The 21,984-nt window shown below is 49.7% G+C and overlaps 1 protein-coding gene across 1 annotated transcript in view; it reads right to left on the minus strand.

Annotated features, from left to right (window-relative positions):
* The window catches only part of CRTAC1 (cartilage acidic protein 1), a 150,176-nt gene that overhangs the window by 45,869 nt on the left and 82,323 nt on the right, over window positions 1–21,984 (minus strand). Inside the window, exon 3 of the mRNA XM_025397505.1 lies at window positions 10,479–10,675. Coding sequence (XP_025253290.1) covers window positions 10,479–10,675 — 197 coding nt within the window. The remainder of the gene's footprint in view (window positions 1–10,478; window positions 10,676–21,984) is intronic.

The raw sequence follows: 21,984 nt of genomic DNA on the forward strand, positions 1-21,984 counted from the left end.
GGGGGGGGGGGGGGGTTTGGGTGGGAGGGGGGGGTTGGGGGGGTGAGTGTGAGAGGGGGTTGAGAGTGTGAGAGGGGGGTGAGTGAGAGTGAGTGTGAGGGGGGGTGAGTGAGAGTGAGTGTGGGGGGGTGAGTGTGAGAGGGGGTTGAGAGTGAGTGTGAGAGGGGGTGAGTGAGAGTGAGTGTGAGGGGGGTGAGTGAGAGTGAGTGTGGGGAGGGTGAGTGTGAGAGGGGGTGAGAGTGTGAGGGGGTGAGTGTGAGAAGGGGGTGAGAGTGAGGGAGTGAGTGAGAGTGAGGATGAGTGTGGGCACGAGTGAGGTGAGTGTGAGCGTAGAGTGTGTGAGAACAGGCAAGTGTGTGTGTGGAAATGAGCAGATGAGCGTGAGTACTTGTGGGAGTATGCATAGGTGAGGGGAGTGTGTAAGTGACCCTCGACCCCTCAGGTGGCTCCACCCAGGAGAGAACAAAAGGTTTGGTCTCTGAGGGGTCCTCATGCTGCGACCCCCTGAGACTGCAGGACCCACAGGAGCAGAAGCATCATCGGTGGGGTCTGGAGTTGGCCCAAAGGGTCCTCACCCGACAGCAGGGAACCGGCACCCTCTCTCCTGCCTTCTCTCCAGAGAAGCCTGACCCAGGGAGGAGGAAAAGTCCCTTCCGCTGAGTGGAGGCAGACCCAGGAGGCCTGCAGGGCTTGCAGATGGAGGCTTCAGCACAGGCCCATTTCTGTGGAGCCCAGAAGGGACCTGCACAGAGCTGCTGTGGCCTGGATGCACATGGGGGAAACTGGGTTGCGGATTACCCGAACAAAACCACAGGGCCCCGACCCAGTAGACCGGAGTCGCGTTCCACATCTGAGGCTCGTTAGCTGTGAGGCCCGAGGTCTTGGTTTCTTCATCTAAAAGTTGTGGATAACAGCTCTGCCTCCCTCCCAGCATCGTTGTGGGAATTACATGAGAAACGCACATGGAGAGAGTTCAGGGGCAGCTCTGAGACCCCAAGTCCACAGCCCCTCCTCAAAATTCCTGGGAGTCAAATGTGTGCAGGAATTTACATATTTTTCCTTCAGATTTTGGAAAGGTAACACAGTGCACACACCGTTTATTACATAACACCCCCAGCAGGGATGGAGGCAGCACCCTGTAATTAAACACATTAATATTTCTGCAGTGAATTATATGAATATTCACCCTAAGTGGGATAAATAAAGCCTATAAATAGCTCAGATTAGCCCAGGACAGGTTTTGCTATCAATTGAATTTCCCACAAAACTTAAAAAATGGACTTGAAGTGTTCAGAGGGTTCTGGAATTCAGGGCTCTCGAGAAGGGATTTGGACTTAGGCCACCATCATCATGGCTGTTCTGGAGGCAGTGGCAGGCTTGCTACTGCTTCCAGATGCCTGGGAGCCTCTGCAGATAGCCCCTGCAGGCTTCCGGGTCTCCAGCCCTCACCATCAGCAAGCAGCCCTTGCCCATCTCTGCCCAACCAGGGCCCCTTTAGATGCTGTACCTCCAGCTAGCATCATCCCTGAGATGCCTGGGTCACACTCCACTGAAGCCTGGGCCGGCATGGAGTCAGGGAGAAAATGGGTGTGGCAGCTGGGGTTCTGCAGAGCTCTGATGGACACCTCTGGATTCAGTGAGAGAAATTTCTCAAGCTCCCAAGTTCCCGCCTTAGCTATCTAGAGGAGAAACTAGGTCTAGGGTGACTCTGTCCCCCTCTGTTTGACTTCTCACCTCCAGTTCCTCCTGTCCACCTCAGGCAGAATTTCCCAAAGTGTGCTTTGTGGGACTCTGGTCTCTATGAGGAGCCTGGAGAAAGGACTCTGTGATCATGTGAGCTTGGGAAAGATGGCACACTCACCCACCTCTTGGAGATTCCCCCTGGACATTGATCTATTAGAACGTCAAGAACTCCTGCAATGAATTACCTGTTTAATTTTATTTAACCCAGCCTTTCCCAAATGTTCCTTGGCCATGGAACCCCTTTTTGTAGACCACCTCGTAGCGCCCTGTGTAACTGGTGCTGTCCTTAGCAAGTTGCTGTCCTAAGGTGCTGATGTCTGGTCAGGCTCAGAGCTTTTCAGCCGGAGGTGTTAGGGCGCCTGTGCTGTTGGCCTCTCCCACTCTTCAGCCTCCTGGCTCCTGAGCTCAACAGGGATGCCCAGAAGAATAAACTAATTAAGGTAAAATGTGCAACAGCCATGCAGAGCCTTGTAGATCATAAATGGGAACGGCAAAATCAATGGCAGCCCTTCTGCAGGCAGAGGCCCAGAGGCCTGGGCGACAGGAGAGATGGGAGCCTGTGATTTAGGAAGAGCAAACGCTCTGGCAGCTGCAACCTGGGTAATTAGGTGTGTCAGGAAGACAGATAAACAGCGAGCTGTGCGGGTCGATGGCACAGGCAATAAACACCCAGCACTGGCCCCTGGCCCATGTCAGCATGCAGTCCTGCCTTCTGGCTCCTTGTAGCTGCACAAGAACTGCACTCTGCCCTGGGGTCCCTCATAAGAGGGTGGGGGCAGCTGTTTGGGAAGAGGTGAGGTGAGGAAGAGGAGCAGGAGAGAGGTATTCTCTTGAGTCCCCTGGGGAAAGACACGGAGAAGGTAGAGGCCTGGGAGAAACAGGGGGGCATCTGGGGCAGGGCAGGGGGCCCTTGAGTCACAGCCCCCATGAGAGGCAAGTCTGGGGATTCCCATTTCCACCTCGATTCTGGCATCTTGGCATTAAAGGAGCCTTGAAGGTCTCAGAGTCCAGTAGAACCACCATTTGCTGCCAGGAGGCCAGAGGGAGGGGTCTGTGGGTGAGGCTCAGGTGCCCACCATGCCCTGCAAGGGGCCAGGTGCTACACCAGATGCCGTGGGAGGCCAGGGGAAGTATGCCTTTGTCCCTGACTAGGGGCTTTTAGAGTCCACCCACAACACCAGGGACAGGTAAAGGAGATACCAGGAGACAGCCATGAAATGAATGATACTGCTATGTCTATAGCACTTGCCAGGTGCCAGGAAATTCACATATATTCACTCATTAACCCTCACCACAAACCTCAAGGTGGGTACTATTTTCATGATTCCTTTACACATGAAGTGCCTGGGGCATGAGAGAGAAGGGGAATTTCCTAAGATTCCATAGCTGGCAGAGCCCAGCAGGGCAGAATTGCACAGTATGTCGGGAAATGCCTTGAAATCAGGATGGAAGAGGTCGCTGTGATCAGGGAGGGCTTCATAAGGGAGGAGGCACCTGAACTGAGACTGAAGGGTCAGAGTAACAACAGCACTGCACTCTACAGTTTAGGCAGGATGGCAAGAAAAAGGCACAGAGGGGACATTGAGTTTGCCTGGAGAGGGGGGTTTGTGCAGGTGGAGGAGGAGAAGCATGGCAGGGTGGGGGAGACCCAGTACTGAAGGCAAAGGGGCCATTGGTGGCTTCTGATATGGGGAAAGTCAGGGGAATACAGTGTTTCTGGAAGATTAAGTTGGCAGGGGAGTGAAGGGTGAATGCGCTAGTGAGGGAGAAAATGCAACGAGTGGCCACTTTTGTAGGAGCTCAGGCTTGATCAGGATGGGGAGGAAGCACCGGTGCAGGAGGGGTTGGCTGAGTGTGGCCAGCAGAGTGAGGGAGCTGTCCAAAATGTGGAAACAGTGACCCAAGCAGGGATGCTGAGCTCGCTGGCGGTGAGCAGGAGCCTGGCTTCAGACAGTTTTGATTTAAAGTGACCACAGGGTGGCCAAGAGGTCACTGGCTATGAGGCATGACTCCTTACAGAGTAGTGAGTCTGGAGCTAGGGAGAAGGGAAAGGCCAGGCCATAAACAGGGTCGCTTGAGTCCCGGGGAGAAACCACATTTGGGACAGAGAAGGAGGCATCAGAAGACTAGAAAAGGGGAATGAGAGGGCACCTGGAGCCACTGGGAGCATGAGGTTGTGTCATAAAGGATTCTCCCTAAGGATCACTGGATTGGAATGCCTCCTCCCCAGGGGGCTTTCCCCACCTGGGAGATGGTCTGTCTCATGGTCTGGTATTGGTGGTAGAGAGAAGGGTGCGCAGGTTCTTGTGGCAAGACAGAGGCCTCAGCCTCCAACCTCATCCATCAGGCAAACAGCAGGGCTGGGGAGGTAGCGAGCAACATCGCTCCCTCTAGGTGGATCTTGGGCAACTCATGAACTTGTGTTTTTCTGATCTGTAAAATGGAATGAGAATGGCCACCTATTCATCAGGTTGTTGTGAGGGTTAAATTAGATAATGTACGTAAAGTGCTGAGAACAATACCTGGCACATGGTAAGTTAAATACATAGTAACAACACCATCACCATCACCACCATCATCCAGGAAATCACAGCACATGACCACAGCAGATCCTCAACTCAGGAGGCAACTGTGATGTTAAGTATAAAAGGCTTTATAAGACTTAGTCAATGGAAAACTAGCAAGACAGTGATGGCTCCAGGGGAAGAAAGAACACATTCAGTCAAAGGACATTTTCAAAGAGGAGCCCAGGCTGTGCTGGGTCCCTGATGTAAATGCTGACCCCAGCCTTCCTTCCCCCATCCCAAGGTGAAGAGGGAAACCCGATCAGCTCCCGCCAGGCACTTTGCCCACATCAGCTCCTTCAGTGCTCTCCGCAGCAGTGCCAGGAAGGTGGAGTCTTCATTTCACAGAGAGAAACTGGGGCTCAGAGGGTTAGGTCATTTGCCTAAGGTTGCACAGCTGTTGTGAGGTGGTCTGTCTGTTGCAGAGCCCCCTCTCATGTTATTAAAGAGCTGGGTCACTCATGGGAGGCAGTCCCAGATCCCAAGGGTCCTTGTTAGGACCATGGGAATGGCCTCTGGGGTCCCATGTTCTGTATTGTGCTGCTTTGGCCCATGCTGGGAGAGCTGCAAATCAGGACTTTGCATCCAAGTAAAATCTGGCTGGGGGATCAGGAGACCCTAGAATCCATTTTAGGACCTAGAGAATCCTAGGAAAAGAGGGTGGAGCCATAGGGCCATACATCTCAGACTTTGCTGGGTTCAGGAAGCTCCTGGAGATTAAATTCAGATTCTGGTTTCGGAGGTCTGTAGTGGGGCCTAAGAGTCTGCATTTTTAAGAGCGCCTAGCTGATTGCCATGCTTATGGCCCATGCGTCACACTTGGAGTAGTGAGGTGCAGAATATCTGGGTACAGTTGGAACTGGGACTAGGTGGAGGAGCTGCCCGACCAGGGGTGCTTCTCTCAAGATCAGTCAGCTCCTCTGCTGTGAAGGCAGAAGAGGCTGGAAGTACCACCCATCCAAACACCCTTCTCTTTATCGAGGTGACTGATGCTCCTTCTCCTCTCTAAGAAGTTACAAGAACCTCTGCTGAAGGCCTCTTTAAGTATGACACAGAGCCCCCCCACAAAAAAAGTGATAAATCCAAGTCCATAAAAATGAAAATGTTCCACATTACAACATCCACCAAGAGCAAAGACAAAAGAAAAAAAAGACAAACAAGGGAAAAGGATCTTCAACTTGTTCTATAGACAAAGGGCTAATTCCCTAATTTATAAAGAGCTGTTACAACTCAATAAGGAAAAGACCAATAATCAATACAAAAATAGGCAGAGGCTATGAGCAGACAAGAGATCCAAATATATAAAAATCTTCTCAGTCTCCTTCATTTTAACAAAAATGAAAATTAAAACTGTACTTAGATATCATTTTTTCCCCGTCAGATTAGCAAATACTGTAAAAATAGATGAAATATTGTGTTGGGGGTGTTGGAAAGTGCTTGCTTGCATATTTGGTTGATGGGAACGTCCTGAGCAGTGGCCCTAGGAAGGACAATTTGGCAGTGGCTATGAAAACTACACATGTATATTCATTTGAGGCAGTAATTCTATTTCTACGAACTCACAAACATGCCTGCAATTGTGGGAAATGGCATGTGGTACAAACTTACTCATTTGGTAGCATGCTTTGTAAGGGCGAAAGGCAAAAACCTGACTGCAAGTAATCTTTCATCAATAGAAGACCAATTAAATTAATGGCACAGTGGAGTACTATACAACCATAAAAAGAATGAGAAAGCTGTCTGCGTACTGCCATGAAATCAAATCCAAACTGCATTGTTAAATGAAAAGAGCAAAGAGTGGAACCATGAGTTGGGCGTGCTGTTTATGTAGGAAGGAGGGAGACACATAAATTATTTGAGCAGTACCCCACACATAGCAGATCTTCAATCATCATTTTGTGGAACTGAATGCATGAAAATACATGAAAATCCTGTAGGGGCTCACAGTTCACACTGAGCCATCTGCTACCCATGCTTCTGTTCGTTACCCCAGACCAGCCCATGTGGGTGGGAGTGCTCAGTGCTATTCAGTGAAGCAGCAGGGGTGAGCTAGTGTGTGATCCCCCAGGGGATGGGCTCTGACCAGGAGCTGCAGAACATCCTAGGTTCCTGGATATGGAGGTGAGGTTTTGGCACCTGCCTCTTGTCCCCCTGCGTCCTACACACTCTCCTACCTGGTTTCCCTGAGTAGTGTTGCCTGAGATGCTACTCAGTGGCTTGTATTTTTCCAGGCTGGTGAAGCCATAAGCTGGTTTCCTGGCCCAGGCCGTCCTGGGATGGTGGTCAGTCTTCCTCCTTCTCCTTTCCCTTACCCACTTGCCAATTCTCAGCCCTTGACCCAGGCCCACTGGGCCCCTCATCTGCATGGTGTTATACTGCGGTCCTTTTCTCTTTGCTCCCATGGTCTCTCCTTCCCACAGGCCAGGAGGAAGGCCTGTGGACCTCTGCCCATGACACTTTGAGTGGCTCTGGCTTTGTTCAGAGCCACAGGACTAAAACGGCTATTGTGTGGAGTGCTTATTAAGTCCTGGGCACTGTAATAAGTGCTTTCATTCACTATCTCAGGTGTTCATTCAAAAATATGTATTTAATGCTTACTAAGTGACAGGCACTCCTTTGGATCTGGACTATGGCAGTGAACAAGACACTCCCATGGAACTAAGACCCTAGTAGGAGAGATGGACAACAAACAAAAAATCGCTTATTTTCAGATAGTGGTCAGTACTGTGAAGGAAAATAAAGCCAGTTAAGTGCACAGAGGGTAATGGGGTTACAATTTTAGATAAGGGGCTCAGGAAAGATCTCACTGGAGGAGGGGCCTGAATGAAGGAGTGAGCCTGGAGAACATCAGTGGGAAAAGCGTTTCAGGTAGAGGGAACAGCAAGTACGAAGGCCTCAGGTGGGAAGGCAGTGAGTAAGAGGAAGAGTGGAGGAAAGAAGATCGGAAAGGCAACCCGGGTCACATAGGAGGGGTGCTGTAGGCGATGGGAAGGGCTTTGGGTATAGTCTATGGAGCCACTGGCGGGAATTGAGCTTAAGAAGTTGGTGTGATTTTAGACGAGGGAGTTGAGGCTGAGAGAGGTCAAGTAACCTGTCCAAGGTCACACAGTAAATAAGGGGCAGACCCCAGGTTTGTACAGAATGACGCCCCCAGGATGTTGTTGGAATGCAGGGTGCTCGCCCTCTTCCAGGAACTCCAATGCTACCATCCCAAAGGCTGGCCAAGGGAGGAGAGAGGGACCATGCTTCCACAGGTTGCTCCAACACCCTGGCACATGCCATGGGCACAGCCAAATGCCATGGGCATGCCTGGGCTGGTTGGGGGCCCCTGGAGAGTGGGCAGGGTGGCAATGGCTGAGTGCCATGCCAGCTGGGCCCAAGGAAGTGCTGACACGGCACAATGTCCCTGCTCCACACCCTGCCCACTGCTGATGAGTCAATGGGATCACTCAACTGAAAAATGAACTCAAACCCACAGACATCCCTGAAACCCATAGAAGGTGGCCAGCACTGAGGCTGCTGGGCACTGTTGCCTTACCCCCCACCCCAGGGGCCGGCTCCGGCCTCTCCCAGTGCACACTTATGCCCTCGATCTCAGGAGCCCAGGGCCTTTCTGGTGCCTCCACTGCGCCTGCCTTTCTTGACTTCCCTCAGTTGGCAAACCCTCTCTCAGGCCCAACAACTCACGCCTGCCTGTTCTTCCTGGGATTTATTTATCAAATTTTAACTTAGCTCTTAGGATGTGTAATGTCTGACTGGGGCTGAAGGGGGCCACAACATGAACGATACAAGGTTTTGCCTTCAAGGAGCTTACAGTACAGGCAGGGCATTGGGAGAGGGGACTCAGATACCCAGAGAAACGCAAGGCTGTGTTGAGGATAGAGTGTAAACTTCATGAGGGCAGGATTTTTGTGTTTTATTCACTGAAGCATCCTCAGTCCCTAGAATAGTAAGTGCTCAGTAAATATTTGTCCAATGGATGAATGCATTAATAAATGAGTAGGGTTGTTGTGAGGCTGAGCATGAAACCAGCGTGATTCTGAGGTAGTGGCCTCCCACCTTGGTGTATGGGGAATTGCCTGGAGGTCTTTACCATCTGGTGACTGCGTCCCACTCCTAGAGGTTCTGATGGGATTGACTGGAGTGCCGCTTAGCTGGGATTGTTGAAAGCTCCCCAGGTGACCCTGATGTGCAGCCTGGGCAGGGAACCAGGGCTCTGGGATTCACAATGCAGCACTCTAAGAGCGTGGGAGGGGCTGCTGCTTCAGAGACACCTGGTGGCTGCCACAGCAGGTGCTCTGTGCTTGGTGAATAGGGGATGGTCTGTCCCCTTCCTCTGGCATCTGCTTGCTGAGCCCACACTTCCACAGTTCTCCTTGCTCCAGCTTCCCAGCCTCTGGGAGACTTCCTGGGGACTCACCCCTTCTGCAGGCATCCCTTGACACTGCTCCCTTTCTGACCTTGTCCCAATTAAAGAGTTGATCAGCCCATCAATTAATTGTGTCCTAATCCAATCTTGGCTTGGCTGGAGAGAGGGCAGTAAATCCAGCTGCATAATCATGCCCTGATATTTGTGTAGGGATAATTACTATCTCTCAGGCCTCACTTGGTGGCAAGATGAGATGAAAACCCATAAAACACCACTCAGGGCTGTGGCTCATTGTTTCTTGGCTGCATGAGGCTGGCTGCCAGCCAGACAGCACTGCCTGCCCCTGCCCCTGGCATGACCCCTAACCTCTTCCCCTCCCATTCATGCAACTGCAGGACTCAACATCAGGGGCAGTCTAGGGGCTGGATCCTGGCTTGGGCTCAACAACCAAAAACGGTAAAGTTGTGGCTCAGGGGAAAGCCAGTGTATATGTGTCAGGGTGGGGAGTGGAGCACAAGGAAGGTGGTCCTCATAGCCAGGCAGTTACCGGCCTCCAGGAGGTTGGGAGGTCCAGGATGATGACTGCTCAAGTCTGAACCACAGAGCTTCATCCAAAGCAGACCCGAAAGAGGGCTGCCTTCTGGAGGAGCCCACTGCATATTCAGCCTGGCCCCACAGGGACACAGGGCCCTACATCCCTCACAGTGTCCCTCATCTCGGGACACTGTGGCCTGGGACTTCCACAGAGATGTTACAGCCCCACAGGCCTGGGCTGAGATCCTGAGATCTGAGCCTGAGAAAATGCAAGCATCAGGGGTGGGAAACCACCTTGATCTGCTGCCACAAGGGCACAGCCCCCAAATCAGGAGACACTGAGCAAGCACTGCAAGCTAGGCTCTCCAAGAGGCAGTGAGGACACAGGGTTGAGGAAAGCCGTAGAGCATCTTTATTAAGAGGATGGATCTGGAGTCAGACTCCTGGGTTTGAATCCTGGGACTTACAAGCTGCGTGGCCTTGGGCAAGTCAGGTAACCTCTTTGTGCCTCAGTTTCCTCAATTGTACAGTGGCATTTACCAGTACTGAGGTGTGTGAGGCCTAAATGAGATAATTAATGTAAATGCTTATATCAGGGTCTGACACACAATAGGTGCTACTTAAGTATTAACTGTTATTATTGTCACTGTCATTTAGCCTTCTGGGCATCAATTTCCCTCATCCATTCCTTAGCACGCAGGACCTTGTTACTTAAAGTGTGGTCTCTGACCCAGAGGCATCGTCATCATAGCCTGGGAGCGGGTCAGAAGTGCAGGGTCTCGGCCCCACCCAGACCTGCTGAATCAGTCTGCGTTTGCACAAGACCTCTAGGGAATTCGGATGCACACTTCAGTTCGAGAAGCTCCTGCAAGAAAAGGCTCCATGAACTCAAGGTCTCTCTTCTATACAGTTGTATTCTCAGCACCTCTAGGCTGGCATAGTGTAGGTGCTTGGCAAGAATTTGGGGAGAGGGGTGAGGAGGGCTCACATTAGGAGGTGGTGGTGGGGATACTCAGTCTGAGGGAGAGCCTTGGTCTCTGCTCACCCTGTCCATCTCCAGGCCCAGAGTTCAGGAGATGAGACCTACAGGCTCAGACGCAAGAGAAGTCGTTCTGGGACCCAGAGAGGTCCTGCGGCAGCAGGGGGCAGTGCCTAAGGGGACGATGACAGTTGCCTGAGAAAGGGCCAGGGTTCCCACGGCCCTCCCCAAGTTGGTGCTGGGAGGGAGAAGATGGGAAGCAGGAAAAGACCTGGGCCCCAGCCCTTACCCGAGAAGGCGTTATTGGTGTTGAGGAAGTAGATCTCCTCCCGGCCGTCGCCGTCGATGTCGCAGGCTGTGACCCCAATGGCGTTCCCCTGCCGGTCCCGCAGCGCGTAGTAGGGTGAGCTGCGCTCGTCGACCGCGATGTTCACCAGCCGTTTCTGGGCCCGGTCGTACTTCAGAACCAGGTTGGGGCCATTGTACCTGGAGGAGGAATGGGGAGGGGATGCTGGAGAGGAGCCGCTGGGCCCACCCAGTCCCATCCGACCAGTACAATGGGTTGGGAGTCCTCCCGGACACGCTATGAGGCAAGTCAGCCCCAGAGTGTTCCTGGGGAACCCAGCCAGCCTTGCCTCACGGAGCCCTGAGTGTTGGATGAGTGTCCCTGAATCAGATTTGGGCTCGGGTGCAGTGAGAGTCAGCAGGGGCCATGTGGGACACCATATAAGCAGCTGGGTGGTGGAGGGAAGTGGGAACCACGGACAGACCTTTCCCACAGGCTCCACTGAGGAAAACAAAGAACTTCCTGATGCTCATCTTGCCCATTTCAATGCAAAAGGCACTTTCACATTTATGATCTCATTAATTTAAATTTAACAATCAAGAGAGGTAGGCATGTATTAGTAACCCGTTTTGCGGATGAGGCAACCGATGAGGTTTATCAGGGAAACTGAGGCTCAGAGAGGCTGAATGCCCTTTCCAAGGTAACACAGCCTAGGAAGTGTCAGGTGCTGGGAGTTGAACCAAGGCCCTTTCTATCCAGAGTCCCGAGTCCCTGTGTGAATGAGCCCTGGAGGAGCAGGAGGCTTTGATGTTGAGGTTTGAACAACTCTCCTGACAAAGTCACCGCATTTAAACAGAGGGATGAAATTAGCCTCTCAGTTGGGAGAACACGAACATGTCTAAAGTTATTAGACAGACATGCTGGATCTTTTTCTAAGAACTCAAGACAAAAGGTTAAAAGCCATCACTACTTATCTCTCCTCTGTCTCACTCTCCTGCGCCTGCAACTCCCTCCTCGCTGTACTGAAGCCCAGGCACGTTCTTGCCTCAGGGACTTTGCACTTGCTGTTCTCTGCCTAGGATGCTGTTCCTCCAGACATCCACACCGCTGGCTCCCGCCTTCATCTCCCTTAAACCTTTGCCCCCCTGTTCCTTCTCAGTGAGGCCTTGCCTGCACACGCTCCAAAAATTAGCAACCACCCCCACCACTGCAACACCACCCTGTTCTCTATCTCTCACTAATGCTCTCTTCTCAGAGCTCTGACCAACAGCTGACAATTCCATATTCTCATTTATCTCTTCCTTCTCTGTCTGGTCCCATTAGAATGTCAGCTCCATGAAGGCAGAACTTCTTGTCTGTTTTGTTCCCCAGTGCCTAGAACCATGCCTAGCATTCAACAGGTGCTCAATAAATATTTATTGGCTAATTGAATGAATGAAAGCTCTGAGCTCATGTCTGAATCATAAAAACTCAGGTGTCCCATGGTCGATTTCTTTGCATCACCCTCCCATATGGAGAAAACAAGGGCCCTGCAGGAAGTCAGCATGCCCAGGGTCACACCCCAGGCAGCACAGAAATGAATGTCTGAGGCCTCTTCCTGCCCGCTGGGAGCACCAGCTTGCCAGGTTCTCCCAAAGAATGGAACAGACCTCATCCACAGGGTCCCCCACCTCTTCCTACGTTTCAGCCTGAATGTGCACATTCAGAGGGAAATGCAGACACTGGCTCCGGAGGGCCCCCAGCTGGGAACACCCAAGGAGGGCAGGAAGAGCTCTCCAAGGTCTTTGAGAGAAATCACCTCTTTCTTTCCTGAAACAAATCCAGTCTGGCCCGCTGCACCATCCCAAGATGCAGAAGCCAGCGAGGTTTAGGGGATGCTGAGCAGCTGGCTGGGCGCCTTCTGGCCCCCACAGGGTGTGAAAGGAGAGATGGAGCTCCTGGGGGCTGAGTCAGCACCCGGTGATGGGAGGTCGCGCCTTAGACACCTTGACGAAGAGCGTCTGAGGGCTGCATGTCCAGGGTGCAGCATGACCTGTGGAGATGTGTCTAGCCAAGGGCCAGGGGAGACAAGCACTTGGGTTCCAGAACTGTCAGCAGCTGGCTCCAGTGCTCGGGGACAGGAAGTGCCTGTGAGGGCTGAACACGAGTCTTGCAAGCCTTGGGGTCTTCTGCTTTTCCATCACTACTGCACCTTGTAAGACTGCTGTATTTGCGGAGTGCTTGGCCTTGTTAAAAGCACCCTCACATGCACGGTCTCCCTTGAGCCCCACACCGTCTCAGAAGGAAGGTAGGCAAAGCATTTTTCCAGAAAAGGAAACTGAAGTGAGGTCCAAGTTTACACAACTTGTTAGTGGCAGCGCTGGGCCTCTGTGTCTTCAGGGTCCAAACCCCAAGTTCTTTCCGTACTGCCTATGATGCCAGCACTCTCAGGCTTGTTCATTTTTCCCCCTGGCTGCCTCCCACAAAGTAGTGCCCCTGAGAAATGCCTGAGAATTTCATGGAGATGTAGCTGGCGAAGATTACCGTAGTCTTACATTTCAATAGCACTTTACACTTTACAAAGCACTTTCTCATCCTTGGGCTCATTTACTTCTTAAAGTTCCTAGCTCTGCCAGAGATGAGGTTGGTGGCCTTGGGCTGGTCAGTTCTCTCTAGGCTCTGCATTTCTCTTCTGTGAAATGCAAGAGTTGGACAAAATCTGAGGGTCATGACATGTGTGGTAAAAAGCAGCCCCGGGGGCCCGCTGCTCCGTTCAACTAGAGCATCTGTGTGTTAATGCATTTTGTTTTATGCATCACATTCCACAATACGTTGTTTGAACAAGGGATTCCAGAGCTGGAGTTTAAAAGCCCCTGGACTCTGTGGGTTGTGAGTCTCACTAACCTTATGAGATGATCAGAGCAGGCGCCCCCTGTCCCAGGCTGTGGCTGAGAAGCCACCACATAAACCCAGCACTGACACCCTTCCTCTGTGCCCCTGCCCCTTGGGTCTCCTAGAATGTCTTCACCACCCCCTGAAGCCAGCTCCCAGTGCGAGGTGAGGGATCAAGGCCTCCTCACATGTTGGAGTCCAGTCCTTCTGCCCTGAATCTGGAGTAGCTGGGGTACACACAAGGTCCCTGCACCATGGTAGTAACCCCGGAAAGGCAGTTGGCCCTGGCTCTCTCTTCTTTAAAGGATTTTGAGTGCCAGTTCCAGCGGTGAGGTTGCTAGGCTGGGTCAAATTCTTCGATCTGTTACAGAGTGAGCACACGCCACAAAGGCTTCCCTAAACCTATGTGGTAGCTTGGGATGCATCCTGACACTCTGCCCCTCATCTCCCCCAGCCCCCACTGCCTCCCAGGACTACAGATACAAAACCAGACCAACAGCTCCTAGGTTGGGTTCTTGGCACCCCATGGTGCAAGGCCAGGGTAGTGCCTGGAGTTGCCACTCCCTCCTTTCACCCAGGCTGCTCTCTGCTGAGTCTGCTGGACCAACACTCAGAGCCTCTCACAATCCCCCAAGAAAACCAGGAGAACCAGCCTTCTTCCCTCCCCCACTTCTTCTTGAGGCTGACGCTCCTGTTTGCTTCCTCACCATCCTCTGAGTGTGCTCTGCCCTTTCCAGCTCCTGTGGTTTTGCTCAGCTGCAGCGGTCCCCTCCCACAGGGAATGCTCTTCCCACCTTCTCAGCCTCCCACGAAGCCTGCCCCGACTGCCCCTGCTGGATGTGACCTTCTCTTCTCTGGAAACCCACAGCATTTTGCACCTTGGTTATTGCTGTGCGGCCAGAATTGTTTGTGTTCCAACATCACTTTCCTCATTAAAACATGCTTCTTGAGCTCAGGAAGCATGTGGAGTGGATGCATCTCTGCATTTGCTGTGCCTGGAGCAATGCTTGGCACAGAGTAGGTGCTTAACAAATGTCTATTTGATGCAAGAACGAGTGAATCAGTGGGTGAATGAATGAACGAATAAAAATAATCATGGGTAGCATTAGCAGAGCAGCCACTGCGTGCCGAGAGTTATGCTAAGTGCTTTGTACCCACTGTCTCATTCCATCCTCACAACGATCCTAGGACATGGGTCTTATTAACACCCCATTTCACGACGTGGAGACTGAGGTTCAGAGGTTAGATGACTTGCCCACTGTCACGCTGCTGGCAGTCCCCACGCTGACGAGCCTGAGAAGCTGGGTGTGAGCTATGTGGGCTTACACACTTTCTCTGACACCTGTCAGAGACTTTTGGGCACTTTTATAAATTCTGAAGACTTCGAAGCTCAGTTAAATGGAGCCAGGAAGTGGAGCAAAGTCCCATGTTTTGAAGCAGCTATGGCTTCCCAAACGATGGGCCAGTAGGCAGGGGTGACGGGCTCAGTGGAACTGTAAAATCTGCTTGAGAGACGCCATCAAAGGCACAACCGACCCGTGCTGTGAGAACCATCCCATTTTGGTGCCAGTTCACTGGGACAGTACCACTGTGGGGACAGCAGGGTCCTGGGTTTTGCCGAGAGCAGCCTGGGGGTGGGGTCCTGGCCCTGCCACCTCCTGGCTCTGACCCCAAGCTTGTCCCTCGGTTCTTCTAAGCTTTGGCTTCTGCATCTGGAAAGGGGGCTGCTGCATACCTCGCAGGATGGCTGTGAGGATGAGGTGCCAGAGTGTGTGTGACAACACTTTGTAAACTGTGAGGAGTTACACAATCAGAAGTTCTTATCATTATTTAGAAAAACAACAAACCCGGGGCACAATCTCTCACTCTCCAGTGATCATGTTGATATTTCCAAACACACTCCAGCATTTCTTGTCCCCAAATATCCCACCCTCGGCAGCTCATCCTCTGCAGGTATATTTCTTTATTCCCATGTAAAACCAAACTTCTCTCTCCACTTTCCTGCTGCCTATTTGCCCCACCCCCATCCACCTTCCTACCCCAATTCTGACACAGCTTTTCCTGCTACTGTCATGGGTAGCACCCCACCCACATCTCGGGGTGCCCTTTTCTGTCCTCATGCCCCTCGGCCTCTCAGGTATCTGGCATAGTTGTTGCTCTCTCTGCCTTTTCCCCACCGCTGTCTTCTGAAAGCACTCTCCCCTCTAGGCCGAGGAGGCCACCCTCCTCTGTTTCCTGCTCTCTCTCTGGCTTCCTCTCCTTTCCCCACCATAATTCCTTCTTCCTCTCCCTTCCCTTTTAATGTTGGAGTCCCCAGGCCAGGTCCTGGGCCTTCTCTTCTTTCTCTCCCCTTTCACTAGGGGATAACGTTATTCCCCTGACTGACAATTCCAAATTTATACCTCCAACCCAAATCCCTAGTCCCAGGTCAAATGCATATCTCTGACTGGCTACCTGACATCATCCTTTGGATGTCCACTGCTACCTCTAATAGAACATGTTCAAAGTGGACCACTCCACCCCTCCCTCCCACAAAGGAACACCCAAGTACTAAGGCCAGGAACCTGCGTCAGCCTTGGCTTTCCCTCCCCTCTGTCTTCGCCTTTCATCAATAGGCCCATCCTGTCGTTTCTACTTCCAAAAATGTTTCACAAATCCTTTCTCTTCTTTCCTCCGCCACTGCCACCATCTCTGGGCAGACACCATTCTCTGTTTCCTCACTTGACTCTCCCCTAATTTAATTCCCCTACACTGTAGCCAGGGCCATCTTTTTTACTGCATAAATCAGATCATAGCTAAAACCCTTTGGTGGCTTCCCATTGTATGGGAATGAAACCCAGACCTGTGATCACTCCTGGCCTCACAGTCCGCTTGGTCTGCTCCCCTACCTCATTGGCTTCCTTCCGCCACAGGGTCTCCTTTCAGCTCCTTGAATTCTGGCAGGTGCTTCCCAACCCAGCGCCCTCTTGCGGAATTGCTCCTGCCACCCAGCACACTCCTTCTCATCCTTCGGCTTCCTCTTCAGAGGCTCCTCAGAGAGATCTCCCTCACTGGTATTCTTATCACTGCATTCAGCACTTATTCCTGTTTCTTCACTTATTTATTGCCTGTCTCTTCCAGTAAACTATAAGCTTCCTGAGTTAAAGACTGTGTCTGTTTTCTTCATTCCTGTCTCCCCATCATCCAGTCCATAGTGAGCACTCAATAAACCACCGCAGAGCGAATGGAAGAGACGAAGCCCGTGGAAGGTATAAAGAGCTGAACAAAAGTTTGATTGGGCCGCCAATCTCTTGTTTGGTCTTTGACTCTACACTTTCATCAGTTCCCAAAATATTAATACATGTACAAACATAGTCATGAAAAAGAGCTTTCAGCACCAACAATTGGTGTCCTGGGTAAGGGGGAGAGAAAACAACAAATGCTGTAGTTATGGAGGATTAACTTCTTTTCTGCTTAGAATCATTGATCTATGTGAAAAAAATCACTTAGGGAGTCACATAAGGGGAAGCCAGATAGAAGGATGTGAGCACCTATTGTATACCAGCTACTGTGCTAAGTAATTTACATATGACATTCCATTTTATATACATAGAAACATTTTTTAGATTTGAAAGATACAGAAAATACGCTATCTATTTGAAAATTAACAGAGAAATTGTTTTCATTAATTTTTTTTTCCATTAAAAAGTGAAAAAAAAGGCTGGGCATGGTAGCTCATGCCTGTAATCCCAGCACTTTAGGAGGCTGAGGTGGGAGGATCCCTTGAGCCCAGGAGGTTCAGACCAGCCTGGGCAACATAGTGATACCTATCTCTACAAAAAAATAAAATAAAAAATTTAGCTGGGTGTGGTGGTGCATTCCTGTAGTCCCAGTTACTCAGGAGGCTGAGGTGGGAGGACTGCTTGAGCACAGGAGGTCGAGACTGTGGTGAGCTGTGATCATGCCACTGCACTCCAGCCTGGGCAACAGAGCAAGATGCTGTCTTTAAAAAAAAAAGTGAAAAGAATATATCTATTCAGTAGTATAGTCAAGATAGAGAGTCAGGGCAGAAAGAAGAGACAGATGTACGAATATACAAAGAGTGCAAGACCGAGACCAGAGACACATGGAATATACAAAAATGGAAATGAGGAAATATACAAAAAGGGAAAATGAAGCCGATAAGCAGAGATAAAATGATATCAGAGCATACCCAAAACCTTTTAAGTAAACATAGATACAGAGATAAAGACACCTACCCATATAAAGGGAGCCCCATGAAAAAGGGCATCTGCATATCTACAAAGAAAAATGGAGAGAGCCCTAGAAAGTCTCAAAGTCACGGACACATCAACAGGACTCTGAGATATGATCACAGAGAAATAATGTCATCTTGTGGCCATTTGGGGCATTTCCTCTAAACGTTTTTAAAGATGTGTTGCATTTTCACAACTATGGGCACAAAGGAGTATTTTATTGTTGGTCACTTTGATATTCTCATTTTATAGATACACAAAGTTTCTGAGAAAAGTGACTTTCTAAAGTCAAACAGCTAGTCATTAGATAAAATAAATGGAAAGACAAACTTATCCCTTAGTCTAAAGCAGGGATCAGCAAACTATGGCCTGTGGGCCAAATCTGGCCTGCTCCCATTTTTGTAAATACGGTTTTATTGGAACACAGACATACTCATTCACTTATGTATTATCTATGGCTGCTTTTGCTAAATATTGAAGGTGATTAATCGCAATAGAGATTGTATGGCCAAAAGCTGAAAATACTTTCCATTTGGCGCTTTACCGAAAAAGATTGCCAACCCCTGGTCTCCAGGATTGTCAGCCTTATATTATGAGTATATTATAAGTTTTAAATGATCATTATAATAACTTAACAAAAAATTAGAATAAGGTTTAGTAAAAATTAATTTGGGTTCAGTACTTGGGAATACATAGTTTCCTGAAGCAAGTATTTCAGGGAGAGTGAAGGTTAAATGTAGGAAAGATTTTAGGTCTTAGGATGGCGACTGTAAGGCGAGATAACCTTTGGGGGAAAAAGAAACTGAGAAGAGTTACTTAAGGGCCAGGCACAGTGGCTCACGCCTGTACTTCCAGCACTTTGGGAAGCCGAGGTGGGTGGATCACGTGAGGTCAGGAATTCAAGACCAGCCTGGCCAACATGGTGAAACCCCATCTCTACTAAAAGAAAATACAAAAATTATCTGGGCGAGGTGGTGCACACCCTGTAATCCCAGCTACTTAGGAGGCTGAGGCAGAGGAATCGCTTGAACCCATGAGTTAGAGGTTGCACGTAAGCCAAGATCACTCCATTGCTCCCCAGCCTGGGTAACAAGAGTGAAACTCCATCTAAAAAATAATAATAAAAGAGTTGCTTAAGATGATAATAGTGTTCTCTAAATAGAGATTTAATCCAAGGCTAAGAAATGAGCAAAAGCATTTGTGCTCTAAGTGAGGGGGTAGAAAGGATGTGGTGGATGGTCTCTTAAAATGGCCACCATCATTTCCTTTCTTCTCTGTATGCATGTGTTACTCCACTCATCAAGACGTGGAGTCTATTTCTCCTCCCCCTAAATTTGGGCTGGCTTTGTGATTTGCCTTGATTGGCAGAATATGGTGGAAGTGATGTTGGAGCAGTTCTGAGCCTAGCCTGTAAGGGACCTAGCAGCTTCCACTTAGTCTCTGGAGGAAGCCAGGTACCAGATACAAAATTTGGCTACCTTGAGACCACCATGCACTGAAATCAAAGCTAGCTCCATGGAGAGGTCATGTGAAAGAGCACCAAGGCATCTGATTTGTGAGCAAGGACTTCTCAAACTTTCTAGCCTAGCTCATCAACAGCTGAATGCAGCTAAGTGAGTGACACCAGCTAATGTCACATGGAGCAGAAGAACCACCCAGATGAGCCCTTTCCAAATTCCTGATTGACAGAATTGTGAAAAATAATAAATTGTTTTTAAGCCCCTAAGTTTTTGGAAAAGAAAGTAGATAATGATGACCTATCATCTCAGACCTAAGGAGAGGAAAAATTTATCCCTGGCAAGTAGGAAAAAGGATTATTCCTAAATCAGTGGAATTCTCTAGGATGGCTATTTGAATTCACAGTAGACAGGTCTCCCCAAGGGAGGCCTGGACTGGTTGTGTTGGTACTTGGATCTCAGGATATGGGAAGGACTGTGCAGAGCCTAAGAGTGGAAGAGTAATAAGAATACAGGGATCCCAGAAACTCCTGTTTTTCTACTCCTCCTTCTCTTTCTTCTTTCCTTTCTAACCATATCTAAATGTTTCCCATTTTGAATGCACACTCTTAAGAATAGATCATTTCTTTGGAAATGTGTGTAATGCTCTTTTTTTTGTTCCTTTTTACACATTTATTCTTTGAAAGCCATTTAAGTTAAATAGGACCAGAAAACATATGGGAAGACATTCAAACAGGAGATTCACAGATTGTATCCTGGAATAGGATATATCCAGAGGCCAAATATTAGTTTAAAGGAATGGAGACTTTGGTAATGGGAAGGTTCTGGGCATGATGAGAAATCTGGGGCAGGGTTCCGCTAGGCAATAAATTGGGTAAGGTTGGAAAAATAACAATAACAAAATCAGATTTGATCCTGATTTAGGAGCTGGCCAGAGTGGAGAAGACTCCACAAATAGAGTGCTCTACTGAAGAAGGTAACTTTAAGAAAAAAGAGAAAAACCTTTTGTCCTAAGGGGCAGATGGTTTTTCAAGAAAGGGATGGTTGGCACCAAAAGATCAGAATAATCTGCTGTGATGAGTGTCTGTGTTCTGTAAAAACTCCACTCAGACTGATTGATTTATGCCTTGTTCTTAAAAAGATCTGTGCTCAGCATGTGCTCGATGTCCTTGGAATTTCTTATATTTTCATGAGCATAGAAGCACCCAGAAGGCAGGGACTATCCTATCCAGATCTATTCCCCATCATGCCTAGGCCAGTGCCAGGAAAGAGCAAGTGCTCAGTCATGTTTGCTGATGATGACAAAAACCATAACTCCATTCCTCAATGCATGTTTCTAGGAAAAGAGGAAGACAGAGAGTCAGGAATTCCCATAAACTGTCAAAGAAGGGATTCAGGTGACAGACGGAGGCTATGTTAATCAGGATTCTTTGGTTGCAAGTTAACTAACTGAGAAATGTATTGGCTTAGATGTCCGAACGCAGGAACAGCAAGAGTGCAGCTAGGCTTCAAGATGACTGGAACCAGGATGTGGTGAGCACTTCCTTTTCCTTCTTTCTCATTCTTTTCTCTGCCTATGGGCCTCATTCTCTCACACGATCCTCCTTCCCAAGACTTTAACTATGGCAGCACTCCCAGACTCACATCTCAGCTTTAGGACCAGAAGGGAAAGTGTGTTCTCTCTTCAGTTTGCATGTAAAAAACCCCAGAAAAGAGCACCGATTGGCTCAAGGTGGGTCACCTGTTCATCCCCAGAGGCAGGAGCTGGGAGCCTGTGGTTGGCAGCTTTCAACTAGTAGCAAGGCCAGTGAAAGTGGCGTCTTGGGATCCACCTATACAGATGCAGGAAGAGAAGTGCCAGAAAGGATAAGGATGTGGTTCTAGATAAGAGTGACTCATCTGGGTCTGCACATTCTGGAGACAAACCTATCAAGGCCTCCTGATGGAAGACAATAAACGCTTCCCTGGGACCAGCAAGTCACCGTGTCCTCTAGACATATCTCAAGGGCCCACTATTCCCCTCCAGAAGCCCCAGAAAGAGGTAAACACAGAAAGTGGAACAATGTTTGAGTCACTAGGTCCTAGAAATGATCTGATTCTTGACTTCCTGCCTGATCCTCAAGCCCTGTGTTCCAAGCCACAAAGCTGGACTCCAGAGAAGCAGGAGGACACTAAGAGTTGGCAGCGATGAGATCAGCAAGTGGATCCCAGAGTCTGGCCAGAGCTCACCCACTTGCTGTGGATTCAGGCAACTCACTAACTGCTTTGTCACAAAACACTTTAAATATCTATTCAAACTTTCTCTCCTTCATGCTATAACTACTCAGAAGCTTCTAGCTAAAAAGCTATTGGTCTTTGTTGCTCTTTCAGTTGAGGAGGTAGGCCAATTTAGGGACAGAACAGTGGGGGCAAGGAGCCAATGGATGCTTCACTCTTCTTTAAGAGTAAAAAGATAAGTCAGCCGTTGACTTCATTCCACCCTTCTGGGATCCTATTTCTAGGCAGGCACACCGCAAGGTACTGTGATGGACGCACATGGCATATGATGTAATTCTCTGCTCAGAGTCTCCAGCCTAGTATAGCAAATAAAGAGTGGTCCTAATCCCAAACTTTCAGAGGAAAGAGGGCCAAAAGTTGTAGGGGTAAAAGTTTTTTTTTTTTTTTTGAGACGGAGTCTCGCTGTGTCACCCAGGCTGGAGTGCAGTGGCGCGATCTCGGCTCACTGCAAGCTCCGCCTCCTGGGTTTACGCCATTCTCCTGCCTCAGCCTCCGAGTAGCTGGGACTACAGGCGCCCGCCACCACGCCCGGCTAGTTTTTTGTATTTTTTTAGTAGAGACGGGGTTTCACCATGTTAGCCAGGATGGTCTCGATCTCCTGACCTCGTGATCCACCCGCCTCGGCCTCCCAAAGTGCTGGGATTACAGGGTTGAGCCACCGCGCCCGGC

This window comes from Theropithecus gelada, chromosome 9 (assembly GCF_003255815.1).
Source record: "Theropithecus gelada isolate Dixy chromosome 9, Tgel_1.0, whole genome shotgun sequence".
Lineage (NCBI taxonomy): Eukaryota > Metazoa > Chordata > Mammalia > Primates > Cercopithecidae > Theropithecus > Theropithecus gelada.